Source organism: Coloeus monedula (genome assembly GCF_965178545.1).
Source record: "Coloeus monedula genome assembly, chromosome: 11".
Classification (NCBI taxonomy): Eukaryota; Metazoa; Chordata; class Aves; order Passeriformes; family Corvidae; genus Coloeus; species Coloeus monedula.
The window spans coordinates 1,449,370-1,471,255 of NC_138791.1; the positions used below are offsets into that span (position 1 = coordinate 1,449,370).

At 44.5% G+C, this 21,886-nt stretch overlaps 1 protein-coding gene across 4 annotated transcripts in view; it reads left to right on the top strand.

The window, feature by feature from the left end:
* The window catches only part of IQSEC1 (IQ motif and Sec7 domain ArfGEF 1), a 281,844-nt gene that overhangs the window by 106,404 nt on the left and 153,554 nt on the right, over positions 1-21,886 (top strand). For 3 of the 4 annotated variants that reach the window (XM_082288714.1, XM_082288715.1, XM_082288719.1), the window contains one exon: positions 15,456-15,542. The exons of the other annotated variant lie outside the window; for it this stretch is intronic. In XM_082288714.1, coding sequence (XP_082144840.1) covers positions 15,456-15,542 — 87 coding nt within the window. The remainder of the gene's footprint in view (positions 1-15,455; positions 15,543-21,886) is intronic. 4 annotated transcript variants of the gene reach the window in all.

Here is a 21,886-nt window from a genome sequence, read left to right on the forward strand (position 1 = left end):
TTCTCTTCCTGCATTCCTCCAGTATTGAAATTCATTCCTCATTGCCCAGAGCAGCTGGGGCTGCCCCTGGATCCCTGGCAGTGTCCAAAGCCAGGCTGGACACTGGGGCTTGGAGCAGCCTGGGACAGTGGGAGGTGTCCCTGCCCGTGGTGGAACTGGATGGACTTTAAGGTTCCTTCCACCCCAAACCATCCTGTGACTCTGAGGTTATTCCACTGAAAAGTTCTTATTTGAAATTACTGGCCTGATGACCCTACATCAGCAAACAGCACCAAACTGATGTCACTCCATGTTCTAGGAGCTGCTGAATATTTAAGCTTGTAGGGAATTTAAATTCCATGCTTGCTGTTGTAAACGTGATAACTTCCTGCTCCAGTCAGCACTGCATCCATGGAATATCCAGCTAGGCTTTGGTTTATACTTACCCTGGGGAGAGAGCTGCCATTGGTGTCTCTATTAACACACTGACAGATATATTGACATCAGTTGTCTTCAGTCTTGCCTGTTTAATTAATAAAATTGATCTGCTGAGCATCTAGCTAATAATTCTGGGGCAAATATTCCAGCTAATCTTGTTACTAAAATGGAGTTTCAGCCTCTTGCTGTGGAATCTGCCATGAGTCTGGTTGCCAAAATAATTTAATGATTGTTAATTTGTAGTCTTTCCTTCATCTAAAGTGCTTAAGCTGGATTTTTATTGCAACAATTAAGGACAAAATAGTTACAATACCTTCACAGAAAATAAATGCAAAGGAATAATCATAAAATCCCAGCTTATTTTTATGTAGAAAAGATGAAACAAATAAATTTAATGTCAGTGTGTTATATAAGACCCATTGAAGAGCAGCTGCAGTCAGCGTTTAAAGCTAGGAATGAAATACATGATTAATATGCACAAAGGATGTAGGAAACACTTCTGAACTTCTTTTATCCATTTGTAGCCCAGTTGACTGCTTTTCTGGCTTAGCTAATTGTTGGGTAAATGACTTCCTAATTCTGGGTTAGGTCAGAAAAACACATTAAAGAATAAAACCATCTGCAGTGTCAGTGACTCGTGGCGTCCTGGGCTAGAGACAGGCACTTCTCTTATCTCTTCTCCAGTCATTAATGATTACACTGCCCATTAGTTTACTAATGTTTGTAGAGCATCTTCTGGTGGCAGCTACGGCTTCACTGAGAGCCCAGACGATGAGCAGGCGCTAATTACATCCTGCTCATTAGGATTTGTTCTGCTGCTGGCCCTTACTGGGCGCTGTACCTGCGCCACCTCACAGCCGAAAGGTCCGTGCACGAGGATCTGCCCTGGATTTTGCATTTTCAGCTCCATTTTTCAGAGGATGAAGGAATGAATCTCAACAAATGTTTTGGACTTTTGTGATGAATAGGGGAAGAAATATATATCAAATAAACCCTAGCAATTAAAAACCTTTCCCAGACTCGCAGAAGCAGAATTGCTTTCCAAGACATAAAGTCTTAACAGAGACATTTTTAAGGTGATCAATTTAATACAAAGCATTTTAACATTTTCAGTGGAAGTTTGTGTTAGGGCTGACTGAAGGCTGTAAAATTATTTGAATTTGGGTGGGAAAGATTTTATTTTTTTAAAGGCTTCCTTTTAAAAGCAGTTGTTCTGCATAGTGGGAGGAGGTATAAATACTTGTTTAGAGCCTTGTTTTAACAGAGTTCTTAAGTGTAGCTTAAAAGGAAGCAGTTTGTTACTTGGGGCTCAAGTCATTTAGCAGAAAACAAAGGATGTTTTAATAGTAATGTCAGGGTACAAGTTGAAAAAGGATTTATTGTGAGTGATAACACACAGATTTTTCCACAGCTCTAACTGCTGCCAGCATTGTTTAATACTTGTGAGGGACTTTTTTTTGTTTGCTTGTTTTTGGTGATGAGAGACAGTAAAATTAATTCAGCAGCTACTGAAATGATGTTCAGCTGAGGCCTCATTTTGGTCAAGAAGTAGATTTAATAACTACTTCTAACTATATTAAAGGTAAATGGAAAGTATGTAAGACATAAGATATAATAGATAAATGTATTTAGCATCTATAGAAAGCTCAGAACATACAGGGATAAAATGAGTATTGCAGAGGAAATTCAACACAAGCAAATGTGTATCAACTCATCAGTAACAACCAAGCTGAAAATTAGAAGCAGCTTCCAGTGAAAGCTTTGGGGCATCTTGCTAAAATAAACAGTAGGAAAAAATTATTCAGAGGCTTCAGACAGAACTACAAACGTTCATGAGAAATACTTCAAAATGTGATTGAAAATGAAAATACTGCACTCTGACCTGAGACATTTTTGGCAGTTCTTCTATGACTGTTTTTTTTTGCTTTGAGCTTCAATATTTTATCAGTGGATGTTCCATGGAGGGGCACACATGCCTGCAGGGAAGAGAGCACGGAGCTGGATCCTTCCCATCATATCCCAAGCATCCACATCCCTACTGCAGCCGTTGGGGTTCTCACTCTTCCTCTGAGACACATTTTGTGCATCAAAAGCACCAGTGCCCAGAGAAATAAGCAGTAGATAATTACATATATAATTATATAATTGTGGTGGTGGCCCAGCCTCCCCGAGGGGCTCAGGGGGCTGGAACCAGCCTTGATGAGGAGAGGCCACAGATGTGATTTGGATCCCTGTGCCAGCCTTGCTCCTCAGGAGCTGAATGGAGCCTCCACGGGCACAGGCCAAGCCCAGCACTTCAGACATGGAATCATGGAATGGTTTGGGCTGGAAGGGACGTTAAAACCCATGGGCAGGGGCAGCTCTCACTAGGCCAGCTTGCTCTAAGACATAGCCTAGTCTCAGGTGGGAGAGTGAATATGTGGGAGTTTTTAGCCTGCAATGGAAGTTTGTCCTCTAAAAATGGTCTCTCAGGTCACAAGTTGCTGGTATGAGCACCATGGTGGTCAGCTTTGTGTCCTGTGTGTGTCCATACACGAGGGTAACGCTCATTGAGCCACTTTTGCTTCCTAAACTCAAAATAACAAAGTCTGGGGGCTGTGTCAGGACCAGGTGGGGTAAGGTTTTATTTTGGGGTGAGTGAAGCAGGAATAGGGAGGAGGAGCTGAGCATGCATCTCGTGTTTGAGTAGATGGTCTGAGACCTCCTGGGCAGGGGCAGGGATGTGTCCTTTGTGCCCAGTGACCTCACCCAGAACTTCAACCACAAACTGGCTTTGCTCTGGTTTTCTAGAATGAATCAATAGCAAAGCTCCTGAATCCTCCAGAGACCAACATGTTAGTAACAAACAGGAGAATACAATAACTGGTAACAAATGGCTTTGCTTGATCGTCTGTCTCAAAACCTTCAAGATAAATTCAGGCCCTCATTCCAGACAACATACCATGTTTGATATTGCTCAGGTGATCTGTTTATTCCTCACAGCCATGGACAGAGCAGGAATCTCAGCAGAGAAAACTGGGTTTTGGGGACAGCTAGTGCTGTGGCTGTGCAGGTCACTGATGCTGGCAGGTTATCAGTGTTCAGAGCACTCAGTAGCACTGGCCATTTATTGTGACAGCCTGTCCATGCTGCAGCCCGTGGGAGTTCTTCCCAGGCACTTCAGTGGGATCAGAGTCCTTGTCTTTAATACTTTTAGGCTGTACAGTGGTTAGGATAATGGCTTGGGCATTTTTATGTCCAGTTCTTTGCACACAGTGACATCAATGACTGTACAAGTGTCTTGCTGAGCTGACTTTGTAGTGCTGGGGAGGACTCAGCCCCTGTGTCCTCAGTTCTGCCCTACTTACTGTATTTTTCTGATAAAGAAAAGCCTTTTTTTAAGTTAAAAGCTAGGGCTAAACAGCCTGTGCAGTTACTAACTCCTCACTTTGTAATATTCAATCAGTTGTAAATCATCGGAGTTCATTCTGCTAGGACACGGACGTGGGCAGACCTTATCCCACACTTACTCATCAGCCCCACTCCCGTTGTCCTAGGGGAGAGCTGAGGGACCCTGAACTGAAGATATGTTGGCTAAACCAGTGTTTAACTGGAATTATGCAAATGAGTCCATTATCTTGAATAAAACTGTGGAGCTTAGGTGAGTTCACAGCCAGATAGTTGTTTCCTCAGTTATTTTATCCAGACACATCCAACCAAAAAGTAGAACTGAACTGAAAGCTTGTCCCAAACACAGGCAACAATGCCATGCACTGTAAAAGCTTCCCATTATCCTGTCCTCCTTGATCTGGATTGACTATCAGCCAGATAGCACCTTTCTGAATACCTGTGTAAGTCATTCCTCACTTTTCATTCAACCTGTGCACTGTCAGACATCTGCAGAAACTGGAATTAAAGCCAGAAGAATGCACCAAGCTACCAAGCCTGTATATTCTCTTCCTCTAATGCCACTGGTGATTGAGCTGCTTGACCTTGCAATAGCTGGGAAAGCTGTTTTATGGGTTTCTTTATGGGGTGGTGTTGTTTCCTTAGCAGGCATTTATCATTTATGTGATGTATTGGTGGCTGTGATGAGCAAGTTCCAAACACACAAGCACCTCTGGAATTGTACTTTTCCAGTGCTCTGTATTTGATACCTGCTGAAAATGAGGCAGTATTTGAGTCATTATGAAGCTTCCCTGGAAGGCAAGATACCTTTAGGCTGTGCAGCAGAAAAGAACACTCCTCTAAATCTGTATTTCTCTGAATTATCTTAATTTGTGCAAAAGATAATTCAACTTCCAAAGCTGACAGATACCTGTGATCATGTCAGTGCCTTGCAGTGTTGCACATCTGTGTTCAAGGTATGGATGCCCCAATCCAGGCCTCCACGTGGCATGGGGACACTTTGCTCAGGTGCCTGACCCGTGCCATGAGCCCCTGTGGGTTGGAGTTACAGGATCTGGCTCCCAGTGAAGGTTTTGGGAACTGTATCAACAGAGATACTTGGGAATGGATTCTGTGCAGCTCACTCTGCTGGGTGGGGCAGCACCATGTCAAGTGGATATTTATTTATTTCCTAAGATGAATTTATTTCCTAAGATTTATTCATTTATTTATTTCCTAAGATGAATCCCTCTGGAGCACCTGTTGATGCTGGATCCAAGCACTACAGGCCAGTTATGTGGGGGAATGGGGAACCCCACAGGTTTCTTACTGCATTGCCATGGTACCAGCACATGGTGATGTGACTTGGGGGCTGTGGCTGCTCTGACAGTTCTACAAATTACCATCAAATTTACTTTTGTAAACCAAAGTGCACCTCTGCTAAACAGAATCATGGAATCAGGGAGTGCTTTGGGTTGGAAGGGACCTTAAAAATCACCTTGTTCCATCCCTGCCATGGGCAGGGACACCTCCCACTGTGCCAGGCTGCTCCCAGCCCCAATGTCCAGCCTGGCCTTGGGCACTGCCAGGGATCCAGGGGCAGCCCCAGCTGCTCTGGGCACCCTGTGCCAGGGCCTGCCCACCCTCGCAGCCAGGAATTCCTTCCCAATATCCCATCTAATCCTACCTTCTGTCAGTTTGAAGCCATTCCCCTCTGTCCTGTTGCTCCAGGCCCTTGTAAATAGTCTCTGTCCATCTTCATTTTTGGCTCCTTCAGGTACTGTGAGGCTGCAATTAGGTCACTCCTAATTTATTTGCAAATCAGTTTGGACCAAAGATCTCCTGCCTCTCCCTTTTTTTTTTTTTTTTTTTTAAGTTTTGCAGCATCTTTGGCAGTTCCTGCTCCCCCTGAGCCCCGGGAGCTGCATAGGTGCATCAGGAGGATTTGGCTGCCCACTGCCCCCTCTCCCTCTGGAAATGGGACAACTGGCCATAGAGTTGGTCACTTGACCATGGCACATGAGCTGCCCTCATCAGTGTGTTCTGGTGTGTATTTAACTTAATAATGTGAGCAGATGGTCATTATATTGATTCATGAAGGAAGGGAGGAAGCTTGGCTTGGGAACGTCAGGGCTGAGTGCTGAGCATCGGAGCTGGGCAGGATGCAGGGAGGGGAGGAAAAAAGCACATTGTTGTGCTCTGTGGGGTCTGCTGCTTTGGGTTTTTGTTTGGTTTTCTCTTTCACAAAGTACCACCGAATAAAATCAAGTCGAGGTGACTCATCAGGCCTGTAGAAATGATCATTTCCCTGGAGAGGAGGCTCTTAGAGCACAAGCAGGATGGTGTTGAAGTGTTTGCACCACTGGTGGTGCTAAAATGGGGGGAGATGGGGAGGCAGTAGCCTGTAGAGTTGTGAAACTTCTCACTCTGCTGTTGCTATTAAAGATGACAGCTCTTTTGCAGGGAAAAGGTAACACTGAAGTAATAATCCTTCAGTAATTTTTTTTGTTTAAATCTCTTCCCATTTAGTAGGATATAATTGGAGATTGAAGCTAGAAGCTAATTGTATAAAATATTCAGCCACTCTCCTTGTTAGCCAAACTGGGAAGTTCACAAATCCCCAACCTGCAGCAGCTCACAGGAACAGCTTGATTTGGTTCTTAATTCTGCAATTTTCACAGGACAAATGCTGCATAGAGAGGAATATTCTCCTGAGCAAGAGCTTAATCTCGTGTTTAGGTTCCTGTTTCTCTAGTTGCTGATTAGCTTTGCTGTCTTATCAGTTTATGTCATAGTATGTGACTATAAATTGACTTTGCAGGGAAGAGGGAATACGTTCGTCTTCACAGATGCTGCTGTTTCCATGGAGATAAAAGGACCAATGGCCTTTTCTTGGTTTGGACTGTACTACAGTGAGCAGGCAGAGATGGTGCATTCGAAAATGCAACATTTGGTGCTTTGATATTTCCGTCTAAATATCAAATGAGAAAGCATATTGTTTTTTCTTGGTGATGAAGTTGAACAATAAATACAGCTTTGGGACTTTTTCTGGAAGCAGAAAGCGAGCCCACCAGGAATGTGAGAACAGCGTGGCTGGTTCATGCTTGCTAAACCTCCTCTCTGGGAAAAACCTTTTGGCTTTGCAAAATATAACCCTGTAGAGCCTTTGGGTTTATCTGATGCAGTGTTTGATGCTGGTTACATCACCAGCTTACTTATCCGTGATGTTCCACCGTGGCTGAGCCTGAATGAGCGTGCAAAAGCTGTGAATGTGATTTTTTTTTTTTCCCCACTTTTTTTTCTCCTTAAGAAAGAGCTTTTCTACCTCAGATTGTGTGAAAGAAAATATAAATACCAAGCCCACCCCTCACTCAAGGATGGCTTGCAGAAGGTGTTATTTGTGAGTACCTTTTCCTTCTTCATCTGTCGTCACGTCTCTGATATCTGTGTTGAGGATTCCAGAAGTGGGAGTAGTGATCAGTTTATTGTTGGGTAGGTTTCTTTCCATGAACCATTTTTAGGGTGTTACCTTTTTTGGCAGATGAATGCTCTGTATATTAAACATGTTTAGATGGTGATGATGCTGATTGTGTTTGTGCATATGGGTATTTAAAAACACAATGTAATAAAGTGAGTAGTCTATGTTTAGCAGGGAAAAAAAAACGAGGAAACCCTTCACTTTGCATCCAAGCAGCAATGCAGGGTGCTAGGAATTCTGTCTATGATGAGTCAAGGATCTCTCTTCCATTTTGTTCGAATGCTTTGTCATATTAGAGTGCAATCTGTCTTTTCAGCACAGAAATACAGACAGAGGGACATGCAGTGCAGCCTTGAGCAGTGGGATATCGAGAAGGCAAAATGTCGCTGTGATTTTGCTGTTATGTTTATGCTGAGCAGAACCTAAAGGTGCATTAATTGGTTACTATTCCCTGGAGTTTCTGGAGGGTTGACACAGGAGTTGGTTCTCCCGTGGGCTGGAGGCTGAGCAGCCCCTGGGGGAGCTGAGCCTTGGCTCGGGGCTCAGGGCTCGGCCGCTCCGGAGGACGATGCTGAAGTTCCTGTGCTGGTGCTGCTGGGATGGATGGGGACACACAGGTGGTTTGCTCCAAAATGGGCACAAACCAGGCAGGAATGGGCCCTTGGATTTGTCCTCACCCCCAGTCCAGGGGCTTGGAATGGCTGTACCTCTGTTTGCAGTTCTGAACCCCGGTTAACCATCCACCCCCTTAAGGGTTAAATTTGAGCTTTCCAGAGGATCCTGCATGAAACACACGCAGTTGTCATCCCAAACCTTTTCCAGTTCTTTTAGCAGTGCCTCTGAGTGCCCTGATTTGAGTAAATCTGCTCCATGTTCAGTAGCACCATCCACACACAGGCAGAATGAATCCAACTATTCAAAACCAAACTCCTCAAATAGAATAACACAGGAATATTGGAATCCATCTTAAAGTTTTCTTTAGCCTTTTGTGCTGTGCTGAAGGGGTGAATGGTTAAGTTGAAATGGTTTAAAGTCAAAATAAGTGTGGAGCCTTTTGTAGGAAGTTGAAATAGAAAAAGTAAACTTAGAAAACAGGTTGCAGCCTTCCAGGTATGCATGGATCAGCTTTAACCATCCTGCTGTGTGTTTGTCCATGGGAGAACAGTTCTGTTTGTGTTGGAGTCCATTTGCATTTGGGTCCTGGGATTTGGGGATTCTGTAACTCTCAGCAGGGAATGGATTTCCTACAGTGCTTATCATGTGGGGGTAAGGGATATTTAATCCCTGCGTGTTGCTGTCTTTAACAGTGAGGTTGCAGTCTTATTTACAGACCCAGCTGGTGCAGTATTTTCCTGCTTTGCTGCTTACACCTTTGATGTCTTGTACCCACCTCAGCACGTTGCTGTAGAAAACAAGATGTGGACTCTGCCTCCTACTATAATTCTGTGTTTTATCTCCTGTGTAAGAGAGCTGATGCTGATTGTTGGCAAGAGGAAAATGCAAGCTGGGATTTTTTTTTTTTTTAAGAACTTACTCTTAAGAACACATGTGTATAGAAAATCCTCATGTTCTTAAAAACTAACAGGTTCTGAATACTGAAAATATATGTTAAACTGTTATACACCAGTTCTTCGATGCAGGAGTAAGTTTTCAGATGAAACCTTACATATAATAACTCTGTCAGTGTTCTTGTAATATATATATGCCAAAGATTTTTGCCATTAAAAGTATATTTTTTAAGATAAAAATATCTTTTTACATCTTAAAGTGTAGAAAGCCTGGTTGTTGCTGTTCTAAAAAAAGCTGACTAACAGTGTCACACTACTTGGATTAGTGAAAGCATTTTTTCAGCTGCTGCACTGAATAGAACATATGTCACTGGAGCATTGTTTCAAGTAACAGGATTTGCCTTGCTGTAAATCTCTCACGCTGAATCTGGGTAATTTCATCCTTTGTGCTTTGCTGTTTTGCCTCTTTCATCAGCTGCAAATCCAATATGTACAACTGGCACTGCTCAGCTTTGGGTTTACTGTGGTTATTGCTCTGTGAGATTAGAAATGTGGCTGTGTTTTGTAATGGCAATTGTAGTTTCTTGAGGATTTCTGGGACCTAATTTAATGATGTGGGAAACACAGGAAATATATGGTGAATATATCCATTTTCTGATTTAATCTGAAAGATATTTTCCTTCTCTCATGTCTCTTTGCTCTTAATTTCTGGGTTTGGACTGTGTGGGGTCTTTTCTACAGGTTTTGACAGCTCCCAGTAAGCACAACTGACACAAGTGCATCTTATGAGTCCTGTGAATTATTCTACATCCATAGATGGGGTTCTAGTAAGACTTAAAAGGAAACGTTTGTAATTAGAAGTGTCTACATATTAATAGTCTTAATTAAATTCACCCTAGTTCCAGCTAACCCAGGATTGGAGGCTGCCTGCAAACTGTGCAGGGATGCAGAAGGGTCCCCTCCTGCCTGTTTGTGTCGGCTGGTACTGCATTTTCATGAAACCAGAAAAAGTTTATAATAATTATTTGTAATTCTCTGTAATGCTAGTAAGTGTTGTGTTCCAGGATGGGACAAAATAATGGCTGTTCCTTGTTTAGTATGCTGGGACTGTCGTGGTTCCATTCTCCCAAGAGATGGTAATTAATTGCAGGCCCTTTGATAGAGGAGAGGTCAGTGAGAGTGTGCCTGATGATTCCATTGAAAAATCCAGCTGTGAGCACTTGAGTTGGGAATACACAAAGGGAAGCATTATTCCAAACAAGAACTCCCAGTCTGCATTTATGCTGCGCCGTGTACAAATGCTGCTATTAAATCGTTTTGATGACAACCAAATCTGATGAATTCTGGAACAAAATTCAGTGGTCTGTACTCTGGACTGTGTGTGCTGCTCGTTTGGAACTGCAGGCTTTATTGAGCATCCTTGTAGCTGGTGAAAATATCTTTCATTTCTGTGAAAAGGAAATGGCATTCTAGAATGCTTTTAACCAGGTCCTGACTATTGCATGGAAGGGGAGGCAGAGAGGGAAGGAGGGAGATGCCAACAGAGCAGCTCTGCAACATATGGCTGTGCTGTTTGTGATATGTGGGTGAGTTTTTTGACTCTCAAAGTCCATGCAGAGTAATTACACTGGTGTTTACCTGCCAGGAGCTGTCCTGCTGCCTCCCTGGGATTTGGTGTCCAAGAAGCTGTGCACAAAGAGCCATCTTGTGCACAGGGAATGAGGGAATGGAGGGAGGAGTTGTGGTCTCCTGCAGTGCGTGGTGGTCTCTGCTGTGAGCTGTAAGTTTTTACGTATGCAGCCATAAAAGCAACAGCAGCATTTAATTTTGTAGGGTTGCCATCCAAAAGAGTGTGCCAGGAAGTTCATTAATAATAACAACACTGTGAAAAAACATAATATTTTCTGTGTGCCACCACAGCCTCTCCTGGCCGTGCTTGGCTGCAGAGTGCTGGACATCCAGTGGGGTGAAATGAATAGGAAAACAGAGAAGGTTTTTCAGTGCTACTTCACGAGCCAAAATCATACTGCCCTGTGAATTTTAGGTACAGAACAGTAGGAATTTGTCCTTGGAAATGGGAATGTGTCATGTGCTAAATCACCTCGTAGTGGCCACGGCCACAGCCAGCTGCAGTCACTCCTTGGCTGGGACAGCGGGAGCTGCTGTGAACAGCTTCCTGCTGCTTTCTCTGCTTTCCAAAAAGTTGTCCTAGGGGCTGGGTCAGGGAGTTCATTCTGAAAACACTCCTAGCAGGTTAATAAACTTGTTAATTAGCAAGCATTTAGCTGGAGTTGATGTGAGTCCATATTATTATGACTTTTGTTGTTTATCACCTATCTGGATATCCTTCTGGTTATATTTCAAACGCTGTTCCTCATGAAAGACATGGTTGGATTTGTTAAACAAGAACAGGACAGACTTTACTAGTTTTTAACTACAGTCTTTTCTATCTCAGCTGTTGCCATAACTCTGGATCAACATGAGAATTTCCACTTGTAAAATAACGTTATTCTTCAACAGGATAAAACAGTGGGAAATGGAAGTGCTCCTTTCAGTAGTTCCAAACAAACAAACCATTCTCAGCTACCTGGGGTGACATGGAGTGGATGGGCTTAAACAGGGGGTGAAATTGTCTGCCTGTCCCACTGTTTCCAAGCTGATTTTAGAAGGATGGGTGCCCACAGGGGCCTGAGGCAGGACAGCAGCCCACTGTGCTGGGATTGTTTTCACCACATCCTCACTGTAACATGCACTATATGGAAAAATGTCCCAGAAGAAAGGGAAGAATCCTGGCAGATGGAGGGGAACAGACAGTTGTTTCAGACAGGAGGAGGAAAAGTGACTGAAGTCGTGGCTCTGGGAGGGTGCAGCAGCAAAGGGCAGTGAAGGTACGGAGCAGCTCCTGTCATCAGCCCCATCATTAACTCCAGAAAGCTCCTTCCAGCTGTGCTCCTGCACCCATTTCCCTCAGTCTCTGAGACCACAGTCTCAGGCTTTCTGTTTGGAAACTCTTGTAGGAAGAAGCTCTCAGACAGTGATGGTTTAATAATTCTGACTCACTCACAGGTTTGCACTTGCTGAAAATTCAACAGCAGCAGAATAAGCAAGGGGTGGGTGGATGTCCCGTGCTCACCACGGTGTCCTGTGCAGGGAGAGGGGACAAGCTGCCTCCAGGCTCCCAATCCTGCCAGGAGCACCTCCTGGCTCAGAGCACATTGAGAAAGCACAGGATAACCTGTTAGAGCAAAAGGAATTCCAGGTTAATGGCCTCGTGTTCTGTTCTCCCAGGTTGTTTAAAAACCAGTATTGAGAAAATTGTCTGCTGAGTTTGGGAGGCTTGTTGGGGATTGCAAGGGAAAATGAAAGGAAAAAAATAGTTGTGGCTTTATGCGATGACCAGGAAGCGATTTCTTTTCATTTGTACATCTGAGCAAGGCTCTAAACTGAAAGATTATAAAGAATGGTCGTTTCTGTTCGCTGGTGGACAGGGAAGTGCTGTTAAACTGAGTGGATTCTAATGGCAAAGAGGATGGGATTTATACAGGAGTGAGAGGCACAGCCACAGCTGCCTGAGGTCTGTGTGCTCCATTAGGAGCTGGGTTTCTCCTGTTCTGCTGGGGAGTGAGATGTCAAGGCTTTGGGGCACGTTTGGCTCGGGTTTTACTGGCTGGCTCATCTGCTCTCACAAGAACCTCGTGTAGGGATTCCTGTGAGCACTTGGGGAGAGCTGGGAGGAACTTGGCCTGGAAGTGGGATATGGCCAAGCTTCCATGGGCACTGGGATGTTGCAGCAATGGGTCAGGAACTGAAATTACCAGGAGCTGCTTTTGTCAGTTCAGTCATTTGTCCCATGTTGGTGCTGAAGTACCTGTGCTCTATTTATAATCCTAAATCATCCTTTGAAGAACATCAACTACAGATGTGGAAACCAATCTTCACAGGGCTGACTATCTGTGAGACTGTGAACAGGAGAAGTGATTAATTCTCCTCCAAATGATTGAAATGTATTTCTTCTGATGTCTTTAGGTGTTAAAAATTAGTAAATGAATTCTAGCTTGAATGCAAACTTGTGTTGAAGGCTGATTGCATAATCTAGCTGTGAAGTTTAAAAAATAATTAAAACTCCAACCAAACCAAACAAAAAGAAGTCATTGGAACCTTAAACATTCTCTGGTATACTGCAGAGGAGTAAATGATTGCAAGGGCTGTTTTGGCAGGTGGTTGAAGGCACCAAATGCCACATATGAATCTTAAATTGCATCAGCAGATTTACCCCATTGCTTTGGGTAAAATCAGTATTAGTCAGAGACTGTAAAGCCTGAGCCTCATCACTGTCAGGCTGACTTTAGTCAGTGGAATCTGGAGGAACCCAAACACTGAGGCAAGCTATTCCTGAATTTTAAAATTCAGAGCAGAATGCAGACCTTGTGTTTCCTCTGTCAGGGGTGGGACAAAGATCCCGTGTGAGGAGCAGCTGAAATCCAGCCTGGTGTGTTGGACAGCAGCGACGTGGTGGTACCTCAGTCCCAGCCTGCAGCTGAACCCTGCCACCTGTGCCACCTCCTGCACCCCTGTGGCAGTGTAGGGACCTCCTACAAACCTCTGGCACTTCCCATTTGCTCTCAGGGGACGGGACTGTTGCGTTTCTGCTGCATCTTGGAACAGGAACTCGGGGCAGTTGAGCTCCTGACCCCAGTCCTGTGCCATGGGTGAGTACAAACAAGACCATAGGGGGAACTTCCTTCTTTGCTGCTCAGGTTTTTTTGGAACCCGGGAAGGTCGGAGTAGGACAGATTCATGGAGCCCTGTGGGCAGAATTGTTTTGGAAGAGCCAGGAGCAAGCTCTGTTCAAAAAGCTTTTTTGAGCACATCTGAGTCCAGAGAGATTCTTTCATATTCTTTCATATTTCACTGGTTAATTCTCTGAAGAAAGAGAGATCTGGGTGGAAAAAAGAGAGTGGTGGCAACGGAATCTGGGGCACTCTCCTACTGATTTCTTCCATTTCCTTCTTTTGCTTCTACTGGAAAAAGCCAGCTGTCCCAAGGCAGGAGGCAGCAGTTCTGCCCGTGTGAGCAGCTCCCCTGCCCGGTGTCACACTCGTGCCCTGCACTCACAACCTGCTGCCCCAGCTCCGTGGATTGTGTGGAGCAACTTGTGTGGATCTCGTGTGTTTTTCCTGACAAAAAATCCAGCTTTGGCATGTTCTGGCTGCTTTGATCAGGCCCATCAATGTTTTCAGTGATGTTCTCCATCTTTCTTTTGAATTGTTCATCTTTCCAAGTGGTTTGAAGGTGCCCCATGAGCACCTGTGCCCTGTGAGGTGTTAGCAGGGTACATCCCACACTGGTGAGGTGCCTTGTGTCTGGATTGGGCTGTATTTTACAGGAGTTACCACCTTTAAACAGAAAATCCAGCTGATCCTGGCCATGCAGTTGCTGACACAGAGTTGGCAGCAGGAATCAGAACGGGCTGACCTTGTCTTTTTTCCTAAGGATTAGTAACTCGCTCCTTCCTGAACAAAGCCTGACTTCCTTTTGCTTAACCACTCTGTTTGATCTTGAAGAAAGTGACCTCACAGGATTCACTTTAAGCCTCTGGGATGCAGAAGAATCAAAATCAGTCTTCTGATATCTCTGTCAAGACACCAAGAGGAAGATGGGGGGGGTAAAAAGTGCATTTGTGTACACACAGAGACACACACACATCCTCTGCTAACTGTCAGGCTGGATGCTCACAAGTTAAATAAGGATTTTCAGTTTAATGGCCCCTTCCATAGGTGCCCACTCAAAGAGCTAGGAGATACTGATTTTTTTTTTTTTATGATTTCCTAGAAGAATGCTGTGTCCTAAGAAATTTGATTAGGTGGATTTATCATGGAGGACTTGCTGTGCTGAGCCTTGTTTAATGTTTCCTGGCACAGACACCAGGAACGCAGGGACGTGTGCTGTGTGGTGCTTAAAGATTTTCCAAGCTTTCCTTCAGGTGTGACCCCCTTGTCTGGTTTTGAGGCTCCTCTGATTTAGTGAAACAATACCAATCTAATGATCTGGGGTGCAGAATATCTTTGTGCTGTAAAGCTTTTTTTTTGTTTTCTTTCTAGCTTTGAACAAATGACAGCAATTAAACTGCTACTGCACAGTTCCAAATATTGCTTAAAACATTGGTGAAACTGGGGTTCTTTCACATTTTCAAATGGTGTATTTTGCAATATGGCTGTGATTGCTGGGCTCAAAGAAAGCTTTATGTCCATGTCCATTGCATTCTCCCTCCTCATGCAGAGCACTGTGCTTTAATTCCATGAACAGAGAACAGCCTGACTGGTGCAGAGTAAGATGCAAGCCTAAAGCTTCATTTCCATAGGGATTTTATCCCTCAGTGTTTCAGCTTTTGCCTTCGTTCCGCGTGGCAAGGCAAACCCCAAGCCTTAAATTGGCATTTGATCTTAACCTTGCAACAAACCTTTGATTCTTCATTGCGACAGCTCCTCACCGTCATTTTGATGTGTGCATTTAAAAGCTGGGACTGTTCCCCTCTATCCCCCGGGATCCAGAATTGACAGCTGTGCCTCAAATTTCAGTCACCGTTCTCGTGAGTTTCCAATATTCCTGTCAGCACCTGCCTTCCCCTAAAAAGCCCCTTTCTCAACACCTGGTGGTTTGACTTTGTGTTTTTCCTTGTGTCGTAGGTCTTTAAATACTCTGCACCAGTTTTGCTGTCCAGCTCCATTGTACCATTCCCAGCTAGCTGTCCCTGCCACACACTCAGAGTACAGGTAAGAGTAGACATGCTCCACCCACCGCTGCTTTTTGGAGAGAGATCTGATGTTGCCATTTGACATGAGACAAGCAACTAGTTGCTTAAGTTTTAAAAGGAAAAAAAAAAATATTGGAATAAACATCCAGTATTTTGGACGTCTTGTAGGGTAGCTGTGAACAGAGCCATCACTGCAGTGAGTCCTTCTGTCAGGCACTCCAGAATTACTCAGTAAAATGAGTGTCATGTGCTTTAACAGGCACATCCCCCTGGAAAGATAGGGAAAGGGAGGTGCAGGTTTAGCTCTTACATGACAAATATGCTGAAATATTTATATAATTTATGGAGGATATTGATGTTGTTCAGGGCAACACTTTTTTTTAACCCCTGCCTGTTCCATGCCAGTAGCTGAGGAATCCATCCATGTGTTTAACCCTCTGAAGGTTAAAGGCATGGACCTGCACAGGGCTCAGCACTGCCTTGGATTTGAATGAAATAAGAGGATTTTAAACACAGCCAGGCCCTTGATGCCAAGCAGAGTCTGCCCTGAATAGATCAAAAATATATGTTTTCAGCTCATAATGCTTCTTTTAACATAGATGCCTTTACTATCTATGTGTTCTCTTTGAGCCAGTGTGGAGAGCAGCAATTACATCCCATAGTACAATTCACTGTCAGTGCCAGTGTTTATTGTAACATCTTAGAGAAGCATCAAAGGGCAGCTAATCTAAGTCATTGGAAATGTGAAAACTGTTAAAAAACTGTGCATGCCATGGAGAATATTGTCTTTAATTTTTACTTCTGCTATTAGTGATCGATTTAGTGATAATTGCCAGCTCATGAATAATATTAATACCAAAATATTGGAAGCCTGGTGCTGAAAAATCAAAATCGCTTTGCACGGGTGATAAGGAAAGACAAAAGCAAACAATGAATCCTAAATCTGTAAATGCATAAACATATTTCTGGTTTGAATATTTCATCCTGTAGTTATCTGTAACCATGCACGCTTGGATTCACCCTGTTGGTTTACGTTGCAGCATCTGTTCGTGTGTTTGGTTTTTTTCTCCCATCAGAGCCCTTCGTTTATTTGGTGGTAGTGAGTCCATAGTTGGGTTGTAAGACAGCTCAATATTCCTTTGGTGAGGAGCAGGGCCTGAAAACTATTTGATTCCCTGCTTGCTTTTTAGTGAGGTTTTTAGTTTTCCTGTGTCCTTAGTTGATAGTGCTTTAATTTTAAGGATCTTCCTGTGGGGATGTTGATGGGAAAACCAGCTTGAACGTCTGGTATCTTGCTCCATGTAGGGTATTATTTTTACCAGTAATATTTCTTCTGGAATTAAAGCTTAGAGCAGCATAACTTTGTGCTTGAAAAACCCTGAACTTCTCCAGCTTTTTTTTGGGAACCTGAATTCCCTGCTTTGGATCTGCAGAGCCTGTGCAGTTTTCAGAGTGCCCAAACGTGTGCCGCGGGACCTTGAGCTGATTGTTCAGGACTGGGGGGTGGAAGGAGCTCATCAGTGGCCTTGTTTGCTCTCAGTGACATTTAGGCTCAGGGGGGACCTTGTGGCCCTCCACAAGTCCCTGACAGGAGGGGGCAGCCGGGGGGATCGGGCTCTGCTCCCAGGGAACAGGGACAGGAGAGAGGGAACGGCCTCAGGCTGGGCCAGGGCAGGCTCAGGGCGGACATCAGGGAAAAATTGTTCACTGAAAGAGTTGTCAAACCTTGGTACAGGGTGCCCAGAGAAGCTGTGGCTGCCCCTGGATCCCTGGGAGTGTCCAAGACCAGCTTGGATGGGGCTTGGAGCAGCCTGGGACAGTGGGAGGTGTCCCTGCCCATGGCTTTAAGGTCCTTCCAACCCAAACCAGTCTGGGTTCTGTGAATAGGAGCATATGGAGGAGGTGCAGCCAGTCTCCTCCAGGGACAAGAGGCAACCAAAACAAATTGCAGTAAGGAAAATTCCAGTTAGATACAAGGTGGGGAGAGAGGGAATTGCACCATGAGCATGGTCAAATGTTGAAACAGAGGCCAGGAGAGGAAGCGGGGTCTCTTCCTCAGCCAGCTGGCTGTAGCTGGCCCTGCTCTGAGCAGGGACTGGACTGGACTGTCCATACCTCCACCAGTCCCTGCTAACACAAATTATCCTTCATCCCACATCCCACTCTGTTCTTGGGAAGAATAAAAAGAGCTGCAAAATAGAATATTTTATTCTGTAGAATTTAATTTCCAACTACACAGCGATGTGAGTGCAGTCCCTGCTCACAGATGTGCTGCTGTGCTGGAGCCAGGCTCTTACAGTGGTCCTCATGGCAAAGATTGGTTTGGTTCACCCATAATTTCAATTTCTGAAGTTATTATACCCAAACTGCCATCCCCACGACTGTGATCTCTGAGTCAAGTGCAAATGATGCACCTGTTTTTTCCAGGACCTGTACATGGGGATCCCATTGCTGTGAATGAAAATGAGCTACTCAAGCTCTAACAGGATTGGGCTTTGCATTTCCACATACACTTAATGGTATTAAATTTAGCTTTTAGTCTTCCCATTTATCAGTTTATAAATAGAAATCATTAGAAACAAAACTAACAGACATGGATGCTTTGGTCTAGCTTCAGTTTTGAGGCTTTATTTAGAAAATACGCAGAGGGATTAATTTTGTAGCCCAGAATTAAAAATTAAATTTGATCTGAAAGAAGCAATTAATGAATGCACTACAGTGAAATCTGGAGCATCTCTGATTTGCTGTTAGCTAATTGCTGGATGTTTTATTCACTCCAGCAGTTTTATTTCTAGTCAAGACGATTTTTGGCATCTGTTTTGAATTGTTAATAGGGAAATAATGCATTTTTAATAACTGCAGCTATTGCAGCAATCCCTTGCTCGTTTTACAATGCTCAAAATAGGCAGAAATAATACAAGTTATCTTGCATTCTCCTATTACAAGGGAAGTCTTGGGAAGCCTGAGCATGTAGTGTATTTCCAGCTAGATACTTGTCTGGGTTCCAGTCAGCACATATGCCTCCTCTGCTTGCTCTTTTTGGGTTATTTCTGTTTGGGAATTAAAAAATAGACCAGGAAATGGCTGTAACTTGGCTTCTCTGACTCCCTTCCCCTTCCTGCCTCCCGAGTAGAGCCTTGAAAACAACGGCCTCTAGTTGGAAGCTGCAGGTTCCACGAGCTGCTCTGGATTTGTCAGAGATCATTGGGACACAGATTTTATATCTGGTGCGAAGGACAAAGCAAAGGAAACGTGGGACACCCCGGAGAGGCTTCCAAAAGTAGAAATGCAGGTAGTCCTGTACTTCAGTGGCTGAGCCTGTGGCTTGATCCAGCTGCATCATCATCTCAGAGGCCCCACAGCTGGAATCTGAGCAGAGCAAAGCCCAGACATGAAACAGAGAAAGGGAATTTAATCAACTGTATCTTGTCTGAAGAACAGTTTGTTCCCAGCATTTTCTAAACATGTTTCCTATGGCTTTAAATTGATAAAGAATAGGTTTAAAATAGGTATTAAGAAGGAATTGTTCCCTGGGAGGGTGGGCAGGCCCTGGCACAGGGTGTCCAGAGCAGCTGGGGCTGCCCCTGGATCCCTGGCAGTGCCCAAGGCCAGGCTGGACATTGGGGCTTGGAGCAGCCTGGGACAGTGGGAGGTGTCCCTGCCCATGGCAGGGGTGGAATGAGATGAGCTTTAAGGTCCCTTCCAACCCAAACCAGTCTGGGATTCTGTGACACATCTTTAGGCAAGCTTCAGTCAGAACTCAGCCCATCTGTGCAGGTGGGAGGTACCTCACACACAGCAAAATTTCATGTACAGAAGTGCCCATGCTGGGGATATCCAGTCCTATTCCTGTCTGTATTCCCTGTGTGGATATGGAATAGGCTGATGGATGCAAACTCCAACTGTGGACAGATTTGCTTACCACTAATGTCTGAGCATCTTTCCATCGGGTGTGTTTATTCATAACTGTGATCTCCTTGTTCTCATTTGCATGAGATGTTGGCTGTCACTCATTCCTGTCTCCATCTGCTCTACCTTCCATCCTTCTAATCTCAAATTAGATGCCCTTATCATGTCCAAAGAGCATTTTTTAAATGGTGAAGCTAGAGATTTTTCTTTTCTTTTCTTTTTTTTTTCCCCAGTGAGACCTGTGAAAACAAAATGATAATGCAAAGGATGTTATAGTACCAAAGAAATCCCATCATTTTCTTGCAGTCTCTGCCTGCTTAATGTTTAATCAGCACCTCTGGGAGGTAAAACCATCATTCTGAAAATACTGTACTTGTGTGAAATTTAATGTGGAATCTTTGTTTCACCAGGTAATGTTGGCTTACATGCAACAAACCACTGTGTGGACGATGATAGAAGGATTGATTGTGCTATTTCTTTCTGTCTGAGCCCCTGAGAGGCTTTGGAGCTGTTTTGCCACCATAACTGGTTAACACAGAGGCTCCCCCTGCAACCATGCCAAGCTTTCAGATGCTTCTATCATGCTTTAGAGTGGTTTGGTTTTCCTTAACTCTTCTCAAGAGCACAGTGGGAATTCTTGCATGCTAGCACAGCCAGGGAAAACTGGGAAATAGCTTATATTCCTGAAATTAAAAATATCTCTTTATAGATAAATGTACTTTGCAACTCTCAGTTTGGTTTTTTCCCTCTGCTGGGCACTGTACTCTTCCCTGAGACACAAAGTAAACACTTGATGCATCCTCCCTGCAAATATCTCTAGGGACATCCCACACCATGTAGCAGAATCCCTGGTCCTGTGGTAGCTTCCAGTCAATGCTTAGTCACAGATGAAGACATATCTGAAGGAGCTGCACTTCAGAATTCTTTTTAGTACTGCTATGACTATTCATTGACATTTTCTACCAAAAAAATGTTGAACAGGAATCTAATTTCTAACTGCAGTTGCCTCAGCATGTTTAAACACTCAAGCCTCTAGAATATGCAGAGATATAAAAGCTTGATGATATTTTAATTTTCAAACTGAGCAAAGGAGTGAGAGCAGCATGGCCCAGACCAGCAGCACGTCGCCCAGAGAGGCAGGATGCAGATGGACACAGCGAACCAGATCCAAACTGTGACCAAATCCCACCCCACGTCAGTGTGAGGTTCAGCTGATTACATAAGGCATCTGTGCTCACACCCTATGGCAAAGGAAAGCTGGCATAATTCGAGTAATACTTGTAATTTTCCACTTGATGCCTACGTGATGCAGGGAGGGCAAATGGTGGATTGTGTTCCTGCACACAGTCAGGAGAGCTGGCAGAATAGCATGAGATTTGGTTTTGGATTTTCTTGTTTTTCTTCCTCCATTGTGTTCCTTTCCATCCTCCTCCTCTAGCCTGGTCTTTACTTTAAAGGAAATGCCCCTCGTGGTTGTGTCACTGGTTCAGAAGTGGCCTCGCTGGAGCCTCCTGCTGTGCCAGCATCTCCTTCCCTGCCATAAAGCACTTTTAGCATTACAGATGTGGGTATTCCAAACTGCTCCTGCCTTGTGGCACCATTCATGATGCTGGCAACTCCTCATGGAGACAGAGCTCTTCCTTGGACCTTGGGAGGGTGGGGGGAGTGGAGAGCAGACCTGGTCATCCCCAGGATTTGTGTGTGTGAGGCACCCACAGAAGGGGAATGCGTCTGTTCAGCATTTCCAGAGGAACGTGGGCAGTGAAAACACACAGGGAAAGTTCTGAGCATGTTAAAAGTAAAGGAGCCATGGCCACATTAGGCTGGGTATGTATAGAACTACTTAATGTAATTGTTCTAATGGGAAGAACAGAAATGGACCTTTCAAAGCACTGTTCTTCTCAGAGTTTAAGTTGTCAGCGTTGGCCTTGGCTCGTGGGGCTGTTCTTCCCTGTGTGGGGAGCCCTGTCTCTGAGACAGAAATGGGTGAACTGGGGGGTGCTTACAAACATCTCACACTACTTGTGGATTTGAAAACAAAAGCAAACAAATTTCAAGCTGAATTTTCCTAATGCTGTTCCCTGTGATTCTCTTCCTCTGTCTCTCTTCTTTCTTGCCCCCCCCTTCCTCGGCAGGGAAGATAGTGTCCTGCACCAGTTCTGCTGTCCACCTTCGGGGTCTAGTAGCCCATCCTCAAGATAACAGCGAAGCTGGGGGTCGCTGGGTGCAGTCAGTGCTCCACCTGTACAGTCCATCTCTCCTCTCCTCTCTTTCTGGTGTGTATGGACTGGCACTGCACGGATGCCGTGGGATCCCCGTGCTGCCAGTTTGAGTAATGCCTCCTCTCCAGGCCTCCCCACAGCTCTCTCCTCCTGCCCAGTGCCAAGAACACACGCCAGCTGTAAACAGATTCCTCAAATGCACAGTTTATTTTGAACTAAAATAAACAGTACC